Genomic DNA, 11,069 nt, shown 5'->3' on the forward strand with positions numbered 1-11,069 from the left:
AAAATTCAATCCAACTGACACTTGACTGAAAACTCATTGTAGCCCGACGATGACCCCGTTTATCCTTCGAAACGGCACTTGGGGGTACCTACATTCTGCTATGAAGAGGTCGTGGATTAATATGATTGAGAAGCCACGGATAATCGACCCTCGTTAAGTAAATTCTTCAAGCAATGCATATCAGTGAAGCTTTTCGCGATTCTCATAATTAGGCCGAGACTGTGGGGCACTTTAGCAATGATGTAGTAGATGTGCTCTACTTGTACATGATGGAAGCCGAAAAGGATTGGCCGTTTTTCCCTGAATCGATACAACTGGACACTTGCTAATGTTGAGCACCATTCTATTTTCGTTACACCATTTTGAAAAACTATCAAGCTGTTTGTTGCAGGAACAAGTTGTTGAAATGGTTGAAATGCAGCACGAAGAGTAGCGGGCCCAGATGGCTGCCTTGTGGAATACCGGATGTAGCAAGAATATCGCTGGATATACAGCCCATTATACAACCAGAGGCTGATCAGTCAAGTCAGGCTTCAGCCAGAGCAGTAGGGTGCCGCTGCCGCCAAGTCACATCCTGTCGAGTTTGGCAATCACAGTTTCATTATTTAACTTATCAAAAGCAGTAAACAGGTCGGTATAGATTGCGTCCGAATAGAAACATGGTTGTGGTTGATCGACGTGGCATGAATCCATGCTGAGAATCGTCAATGGATTGATTACAGTGGTAGAACACTGGTCCCAAAATTACTTTTTCGAATAGTTTGGATGCCGCACATGAAGCAGCGATGCCTCGATAATTATCGATGCCGATTTTACCATCTTTTTATGAACCGGAATCACAAACGCCGGTTTCCATAGCTTTGAAAAAATGCCGGTAGACAAAGACAAATTGTAGAGATGACGAAGAGGAGCAAGAATAACGAGTATCCCATCCGGTGCAACGGAAATAAACGGCTTTATTTCGGAGATGGCTTTTTGGATCATGGCATCACTCACGTTAATAGCATTCAACGAAAGCACAGAAGCGGAACAGTATTCGCAGCCAAGGATATTTAGTCAGCTGACAGTGTCTGACAGGAAAATACACTGATAAACTCCTCGGAGGGAAGTTTACAATTTTCATCTGCATTTGCATCATCGTCGAACTTAACGTTTAATAACCCAAGACGAGCAAGACAATGTCGCTAGGGTAAGGTCATTTAGCTACTCCATCGTTCAGTTCAGTTCATCGACAGTTCAAAACTGTCATAACTGCTATTCTAGCATTTCGGAAGTAATATAAAACATATTTCAAAAATAAATGAAATTTATAAGAATTCAATGATTTTTTGTAATATTTTTAAAACTGCTGCACAGTGCGTTGGAACGCTTTACAGTATCGCTTGTTTTCGACTGCTGAATCCAATCCAAAAATAACTTGGTTATAATTTTGCGGTTATTTTGTATCTCAAAATCATCGAATCGTTAGCACGTAACCTAACAATTGCTTCACAAAAGTTTCTCCAATTAAAAATCACTTTATAATAAGGAAAGAATATTTGGTCATTAGGGGGTTGTTATGTCCTCCTGATCGGGTTGTCACTGAACAATTATAATTTGGCGAATAAGGCAAGATAATTCGAAAAATTTCCAAGAATAAGAGTATGGGGTTTCAGACTTTTATTTAGAGTTTTACATAGTCATGGAAAATTTTATAAGAAATTTTTCATTTGATATTTTTCCGGCTGAGAAAATTTTCTTACATTTTCATATACAAATATTTGTTCTACGCGCACTTGGTTAGAGAGCCTTTTAATAGACTGGGCTTGAAAAACACGACAGGCACTGATTAATTTGTAAATTCTTAGCGTGTGGGTGGAAATTGATAAAATTTTAACTGAAATTAACTAAAAGTAAGATTTTTACACAGAATTTCAACGCAATATGTCATGTGAGTAGTCGTGGAAAATTCGACTGCGATCTACTGCACAGATGAGACGGGAAATACCTGGGATGTTTCCAACTGGTTTGACCAAAAGACGATGGAGCGTGCCGACGTCTATGTCTTCAAACCGGAACGACAAACATAGCTTGATTGCTAGAGCCCGAGCCAGGAAGCTGTACCGAAAAAGACTGACAAAGTCTAGTTTCGTCGTGATGGATGACGAGTCTTAATATTTCACAGACGCGGAAACCTCCCAAGAAAATTTGGAAACAACATGTGTTGGAGACGATTGTATTCTGTCGGACTGCCCCCATCTGTATGTGCGCTCCATACGACGCTGGACTCTCCATTGACAGTTCCCCTGTCACTACGATGATGCTGATAGGCGTGTGTGATAATAAGGTTTTGCAAGGTGACGTCACGAATGAACCGGAATGAACGCAATTCACCCATTTGACATCCACTCGTGGTTTGTTTACTATTTGTTAGACGAACGCGATATGCATAAATTGGAGTTAAATGTTTTAGAAGCGTATTGTACAGCAGTGTAGCCCTCCAACTACTCGGAATGGTAGTTTTTGTGCTTTTCTGACTGCCGTTAAGGCCTTTAAGCAATATTCATTTTCAACATGTCAACGCCACGGCGAGTCGAGTCACTTAGGTGACAACCGAGTCACCTAGGTAACAAACCCCTGTCACCTAAGTGACAAACCGTGTCACCTAGGTGACAAACCGTGTCACCTAGGTGACAAAGCGAGTCACCTAGGTGACAAAGCGAGTCACCTAGGTGACAAAGCGAGTCACCTAGGTGACAAAGCGAGTCACCTAGGTGACAATTGTCACCTGATTCGCGGCGACTCCATATAGTCACGTCACTCGCCTCGCAGAATAAGGGTGAATATCAGCAGCAGTTGAATCAGCTTCTCCGGCAACAGCAGAATGAACAGTAATCGGAAGAACGGTTCCAGCAGAGTAAAGAACGGCATCAGGCATTTCTTCGCGCCATAACGTCATCAATAAATGTGCAAGTACCACCTAACCCCAAACAAATTCTGGACGCTCTTGCGGGGAACATCAAAGAGTTCCATTATGAAGCGGAAAGCAATTTCGCTTTCGCCAGTTGGTATTCGCGCTACGATGACATCTTTGCGAAAGACGCTTTTCGTTTAGATGACCCAGCCAAAGTCCGTCTACTCTTACGGAAGATGGGTGCAGTGGAACATGAAAGGTATGCCAGTTTTATCCTTCCCAAGTTGACAAAGGATTTTACATTCGCCCAAATAGTGGCGAAATTAAATGGGCTTTTTGATGCGAAAGAGTTCGTCATCAGTCGTCGGTACAGATGCCTTCAAGTTTCCAAAAACCCGACGGAGGATCACGTTGCGTTTGCCTGCCGAATGAATAAATCCTGTGTCCAGTTCGAGCTAGGAAAACTCACCGAAGAAGAGTTTAAGTGCCTAATTTACGTCTGCGGACTCAAATCTGAAAATGACGCTGAACTACGAACGCGACTCCTCTCCAAAATCGAGGAAAAACATGACGTCACTCTAGAACAGTCGTCGGAGGAAAACCAGCGATTAGACAACCTTCGACACGATAACGCAATGATCGAGACTGCTTCCGATTCCAAAGAAGTCAATGCAGTGAAACGTCATTCCAAGAAACGAGAAAATCTCGCAACCCAAACCGTATCACTTGTATAGCAAAAACAAACCCAAATCGCCGTGTTGGTATTGTGGCTCGTTTTGTTACACTCATTATTGGACGTTTAAGAGTCATAAATGCTCCGATTATGGCAAAATCGGGCATCGGGAAGGATTCTGTGCAAGTGCGAAGTCGCGGAGATCATCAAAGAATCGAAAAAGTACACAGTATCCAGCAAAATTATAACAGTGAATGTTTGTGGCGTCGAAACACACAGGTTCGTTCCAGTATCGTTCCCCGGAGGTGAGACGCAGTTACAGCTTTATACAGCCTCCGACATAACAGGGATCGATAAAAAGATTTGACGGACGATTGGAAGTCCAGCGTTAGTTACAGCAACAGTGAAAGCTTCGGGAAGTGTTTTGCCTCTTGTGGGTGAATTTTGTTGTGACATTACTATTGGAAATAAAACCCGCAATGCAGTGATACGTGTGACAGATAAACAATTGTAACTTCTCGGATCTGATTTAGTGGACAGTTTCGGACTATGGTCAGTGCCGATGGGTACATTTTGTCGTCAAGTATCCAGTTCCCCAGCAGAGATGCCATATTTTTTAAAAACATGTCTGGAACTGCTCGAAAACCGAAAAAATCGAGCAGTTTTCCGGCTACTCGAATTTTCTGGTTTGGAAATAATCTGCGAAAATCTGCACACTTTTTTAGGAAGTCTGTGAAAGTTTAAAGAGCTTCCAACAAAAATCTGCACCAAAACAATAAAAGTCATAAAAACTGCAAATATCTGCAAATTTATAATGATCTGCAAGACCGTTCCAAAAATTTGGAATTTGCAGACAAATCTGCAAGTCTGGTATCCCTGTTCCCCAGTATCTATTAATTCCCTGAAGAAAACATTTCCGAGCTGTTCAGTGAAAAGATTGGCCTGTGCCAAAAGACTAAAATAAACCTGGAACTGAAAGAACAGCGCAAACCAGTTTTCTGCCCGAAACGTCCTGTTGCGTATGCAATGCTAGACGCTGTGAATCAAGAGCTCGACGGTCTCGAGCAGTTGAATATCATTTCGCCGGTGGATTATTCGGAGTGGGCCGCTCCGATAGTGGTAGTACGCAAGGCAAACGGTTCGATTTTGATCTGCGGAGACTATTTGACGGTACTGAAAGCCGCCTTGTAGCCTCATCAATACCATCAATAGTTAGCCAAGCTGGCTAACTGCGAGCTATTCAGCCAGATTGATCTCTCCGATGCTTTCCTGCAGGTGGAAATTGATGAAGCAAGCCGCGGTCTGTTAACGGTAAACCCTGGACCGTGGACTGTACCACTACAACCACCTCCCACCAGGTGTAAAGATCGCTCCAGGAGCATTCCAGCAGCTCATCGACACGATACTCACCGGTCTCAAGGGAACATCCGGCTATATGAACGACATCGTAGTCGATGGTGCAAACGAAGAGGAGCACGATCGTAATCTGAAAGCGGTCCTACAGCGCATTGAAGATTTTGGATTTACGATCTGAGCGGAAAAATGTTCATTCCGAAAACGTCAGATTCAGTATCTGTGCCACGTCATCGACCATAAATACCGAAAATCGAAGCGATTACCAAGCTACTGCCTCTCCCACTGACGTCTCTGGAGTCCACTCGTTCCTCGATGCAATCAACTATGTATTATGGAAAGTTTGTGCCGAACATGCGCGGATGGCGCGCTATCCTCTCGACAATCTGCTCAAATCAGAAGCAGCAAAATTCGTGTGGAATCAAGATTGTCAGCAAGCATTCGACAATTTCAAACGAATTCTCTCATCGGACCTGCTTCTCACCCAGTACAATTCGAAGTTGGACATCATTGTGGCAACTGATGCTTCATCTATTGGCCTCGGAACAACGATCAGCCATATTTTTCCAGATGGATCAGTGAAAGTGGTGCAGCACGCTTCAAGAGCACTCACCAAGGTGGAACAATACTACAGTCAGCCGGATCGTAAAGGTCTTGCCATTATATGACCGATTCAGTACCCAGCCAGTCAGCGAACCCAGTTTATTTCTATACCCGAACACCTCGTCAAACACAAAACCATGTTTAAAATTATAGAAAAGTTTTAAAATTGTTTTCTTGTTTAACGATTTTGCATTCCACAATAGTAAAACGAAAGCGTGAGCCTAACATGCCATGTGCCAGCGTTAATCGATAGTTTTCTTTGGAGTTTTCCACCATGAATATATATGAATATATGGTACTACCACCTGCCTTAACAGAACATCAGTTCATAGCAATGAGCCTATCATGTCAAAAAGAGTTGAACATCTTCAACGATTGGTCATACTTCCCAACTCTTGTATGAAGGGTCAAAAGGGAATTGGTCGATAAGCAACATCACTTACACGTACCAGGGATTTAGAGAATCTCCTTCCAAGGGCTAAGTCACCTGAGTCAATCGTTGCATAAACCGTCTTAATGCAGAATGACTCCAGCAAGAGGGGAGAAAAGCCCGCTCATTATCCACGATGTGTTGTTAATCGGGCCAAGATTAACCCTAGAAAGGTGACTGTTTCACTCTCCCTAGGCCCACCGCTTCAAACAAGTGCTCTGATGGTCCCTCCCTCTTCCCGATTCTAGTTTATTTATGAAATGTGGTATATATGGGTAAAAATAGAACAATCTCACCAACAGTCCTTCGAATGGAATAGAGTTGCATCCTTTTAGTTTCCATAAATGCTTCTAATAATTAATTTAATTTTTCTTCTGGTATCCAATATCCATGTGCAGTATTAACACTCGTATTGGCCAAAGTTTTCACTATATAGCAGTAAATGCTTCATAAGCTAAAACGAAAAAAATAATTAAAATAACTTATATTATGCTTAACAAGATCGTGTGGCTCCGCCGTCTACCCAAAACCTCCATTATGACATCAGGCAGCCGGGAGTCACACAGTATCGCACCTCCTAGCTTGGCTACTCAATAGAGCATTACCGGGTATGGCCACGTGGAGGCGCTAGGTAGGGGCTTGGGATAGCTAGAGCTATATTGGACACTCCTCATTTGCCTTCCCCATTTCATACCCTTTCTTTTGAGTTTTCCACCATCACGAAAAATTCCGCAAATAGCTTTTTCCGGATATTTTCCCTGGATTGTTGAAAAAGTTGGTTTAAAGTCCATTTAAAGTTTTTTTTATTCTGCGTTGTTTGGTTCAAGAGTTATGATTTTTTTATTAAGTCACAAACAGACATTACTCTTGAATTGGAACATTACTCTTGGAATTATCGTCACGCACCTTTTGCCTGAACACTAGCACCATCTAAGATCGAATTTACAAATACAGTGGGATTTCGAATTTGGCATTGTTCAATTTTGGCAACAAAAATATCCGTTTTTGGCAACACAAAATATTTTACTTCCAAAAATATTCGAGAAAATAATGCCCTACTGTGTTACCTGACTCATAACGACTGTACGTTATATACGAGGGAGGGTCTCGTAACTCACTAACTTTGTGGTTTTTCGTTTAATTGATCATAAATTCGAATAGAGTATAAAAATATCAACTATATAACATAAGAAATTACATGTTTACTCCATAGCTAAAAGCATGAGAGATTTTAGAATTTCGGAAATAGGGGTTCGTTATGAGTCAGGTAGCACAGTAAGTGTGTTTATGAAAAAAGTTCGCGGTTATAGAATGTTTTGAACAATATTTTTTATTGACGTAGGACTACGTCTTACCGCAGGTCGCCAAAAACTTAAGTGCACCGCATTTAGCTCTTGGCGGATTTTGTGAACATAAAAAGGTTGCAATCGTTGATTTAACATTTAGTCAATTTCTAACGTATTTACATTCAATTTTTTCATATCAAAAAAGGGTCTCGATTTTGGCACGGTTTCGATTTTGGCAGCATAGGCGACACGCATTTGTTGCCAAATTCGAAATTCAACTGTATCCAATTACAACAGGAGTATCCCTCGAACAAGCAAGTGTTTTATACGGAGACATTAATAGAGGATAGAGGATATAGAGGAATTGCCATTCTCTCGGCCATACCTAAAATGTTTGAATCTCTGGTATATGAGCAATTGTATCTTATAATTGAACCAAAAATTTCAAGTTTTCAACATGGTTTCCTTAAAAAACGCTCAACGGTAACGAATTTGGCAGAATTTGTCTCGATAACTGCGCAATGGATGATGAATGGTTATCAGGTGGATACAATCTACGCGGATATGTCGAAGGCGTTTGATGTAATTAATATAGATGCGATTACAACTGTGTTACCAAAATATGGAATAGGCGGAATGAATCTGCAGTGGATAGACGATTATTTAAGAAATCGATCGCAATATGTCAAGATTGATAAAAGCAAATCAATGTCGTATCCCGTTTGGTCTGGTGTACCTTTACTTTTCGTAACTATCATGAACGAGCTTCCGGAACTACTTCCCGATGTTTACATCCTAATTTATGCCGACGATGTTAAGATTTTTCTCCCAGTAAAATGCATGAATGATTGTCGCATACTTCAAGATAGCGTCGATCGGTTCGGCGGTTTTTGCGAAATGTTTGGTCTCAGAGTGAATACAACGAAGTGCAGCGTGGTTTCGTTCACTCGAAAACCAAACAAATTGTTGTCTGAGTATCTAATAGAAGCAGGGCTTGAAAAGGGATCGCAAGTTGAATGTGACTGCCGTGAATGCGAACTTTCTGCATTCAAACTCCGCTTTTTGAACGATCATTTGACTGTTTTTTTTAATCCAGTCAATCTGCCGCTTGCGCTGCTGCCGTCTTACAATTCATGCGGCATCTCAGCAAAAACAAACAGTCGATCTCCCGTTTTGCTTTGCGCTTTGAGAATATAAACTGCAAACTGACTGGAAGCATACGGTGACGTATTTTTTCGTTTCTCTTTTTGTCTCCAAATCGGCTGCTCACAGTAATAGTTTGTCACCCGGACGTCGGTCGGACGCAAGCAAAATATTCGTTTGTATTGGACGGAGTCCGACCGACTTCTTCCATGCACATGTAGTGGTTGTTTTTTTGTAGTATTGAATCATACGATTGTGCGATTGCTTTTCGTTAGCGTGGTGATTGCCAGTCATTTGACTGTTTTGCAGTCATTCGCTGCTCCAAACGGTAAAGGCAACTTGATCGAAACGAAAATGTCAAAAAGTTTTAGAACGCGTTCGTACTGCTGCGTGCAGTCGGCGTTTGACTGAGCAAACTGCCAGTTGTGTTATGCATAGCGTTCGTATTCCACCTCTAAACGGACGGTGTGAATTTGAATGCGCGTTGGTGTGACTGCGGTAGAAAAAAAGGATCGGTCGAAGCCCTGAATAGAAGGTGACGTAATTCCTAGAAAGGATTGTGTATGTGATCTTGGAGTAGAAATAGATAATGAGCTCAACTTTGTTCGTCATGTGGAAAAGATAGTAGCAAAGGCAAATTCACTGTTCGGTTTAATCAAACGCCTAAGTGGAGATGACTGAATGACCCGTATACTATCATTACTCTATACAATTCCTTAGTACGCAGTGGTATTGAATACGCGAGCATAATTTGGCAACCATGCTATGAAGTGCATAAGAAACGAGTCGAACGAATTCAGAAAAAAATTATACGCTATGCCCTTCGGAATTTAGGATGGTCTGGAGAGATGCCCGATTACAAGTCGTTATGCATGTTGATTGGAACGGAAAGCTTAGAGAGCAGACGACGTACCACAGATGCTCTTTTCCTAAAGGATCTACTCAGCGGCAGGTATAACTCGCCATATCTGTTGAGTCAGATAACCGTGTACGATGGACGTTCTTCGTTGAGGCGGGTTAGGCCTTTCCAATTGACAAATAGAGTCCAAAACTATGCTATAAACGAACCAGTATATAGAATGATGTCCATATTTAATAATTATCGAGATATTGTTAATGTTCAAATGACAAAGCAGCAAATTAAGTGAGTTAAGTTAAGCAAATTGATATTTGGGAATGTCGATCATAGATGGCGCTAGTGTTAAGGCTACATGTGAGGTACGATAATTTTTGTTGATTTTTCTTCCAAGAGTTATGTCTGTTTGTCTGTGGTTATACCTTGCGAAAAATGATACAATGAGTGTTATGTATGTTAGTTTGTGATTAGGCGATGTGCAAGTAAATCGAAAAAATCGTTTCAATTTCGTTTTCTGGCCAAATACGAGAATTTTTAAATACTTATTTTGTTTATAATTTGATTAAATATGCTCATGTTCAAAATTTCATGAGATTTTAAGACCTTTCGACCAAATTTGTACAATAATTTTCCCAATATTATATTATATAAATATTTTTTTTAATAATTGAAATCTGGTTGTTTTGATTTGACAAAACAAAAGTTTTCAAGTTTAAAATACATGTATGATTACTACACTTTTGTTGTAGATTTGGAAAATTAAGTGTATCCAATTGCAGTTAACAATCAGATAACAAGTTTACTTATATCTCCCTTAAGGTGCGTTTAGATTGGCAACTTGTGGCATGCAACTTTTTCCAAACTGTTGCCAAATGTTTCCAAGCAACATAGCAACGTATAACAAATGTTCAGGTGGCAACAGCAGCAGCATTGAGTAACAACTAGCAGCATGTCGCATACCAAATGTTGCATTCCACATGTTACCGAAAAATTGCCCAGTTTAAACGCACCTTTAGAAACATAAAACACTTGGATTTTACTTAAAATCAGTGAAACTGGATATATACATTATTGCCAGATATAAATCAGAGCCTGCTTCTCATCCTGAACAACAGCAAACATAATTGAATAATCAACTCAATTTGTATTTAATTAATTTTCACACCACAAATAGCATTCAATTACGGAAATGAAGATGAAGAGAGCAAAGCGCCATCACTACGTTACCCCCCGTGTCTGTCGCACTGTTACAGGAATGGCTCGGAGCACAACTCTACCTCCCAGACACCGAACTGCCTCCGGGGATGCCATCGTGATAATCATTTTGTATCATTTATTTAATCCGCTCTAGTAGCTCTGTCTCTCATCAGCGCAGCACTACCTGTCTGCTGGCAAATTCGTAGATCCTACCTCACACACATCAGAACAACAATAGCCGGGAACGAGGGAGCAACTCCCTCGGGAAAATCAATAACCTTGTTTAAATTCTATTACAACGCAGACAAAGGCTAGGCAGCAGCAGGATGGTAAAGGACGACGCTGGATGAAGCTTATAAAACAATTATAACAAGAGTAACGACGTGTCCATATGGATGATAATAGCGGGGGCTCGAAGGCGGAAGAGGTGATTAGGCAAACAAGGTGTAGTCTCATGCATCCTGTTTCAGCAGAGGATGATTTCGAAAGTCAAATTGCTGCTGGAGTGGGGCCACTGCCTAGCTGTGATACAATCACTCGGTAAACTCAGCACGAAGAGCAAGGGAATTATAACAAAGCGTCAAATTATTCACACACACTTAATTGAATTGGACTTGATAAACACGCCCCTCTTG

At 41.1% G+C, this 11,069-nt stretch overlaps 1 protein-coding gene across 1 annotated transcript; it reads left to right on the forward strand.

The window, feature by feature from the left end:
- Positions 1 to 3,705: 3,705 nt before the first annotated feature.
- LOC128733736 (uncharacterized protein K02A2.6-like) lies at positions 3,706 to 5,100 on the forward strand. Its single transcript, XM_053827504.1, has 4 exons — positions 3,706 to 3,871; positions 4,474 to 4,736; positions 4,779 to 4,866; positions 4,925 to 5,100. The coding sequence occupies exons 1-4, from the start codon at positions 3,706 to 3,708 to the stop codon at positions 5,098 to 5,100; spliced, it is 693 nt and encodes a 230-aa protein (XP_053683479.1).
- Positions 5,101 to 11,069: the final 5,969 nt, after the last annotated feature.

The sequence above is a fragment of the Sabethes cyaneus genome, chromosome 2 (assembly GCF_943734655.1).
Source record: "Sabethes cyaneus chromosome 2, idSabCyanKW18_F2, whole genome shotgun sequence".
NCBI lineage: Eukaryota > Metazoa > Arthropoda > Insecta > Diptera > Culicidae > Sabethes > Sabethes cyaneus.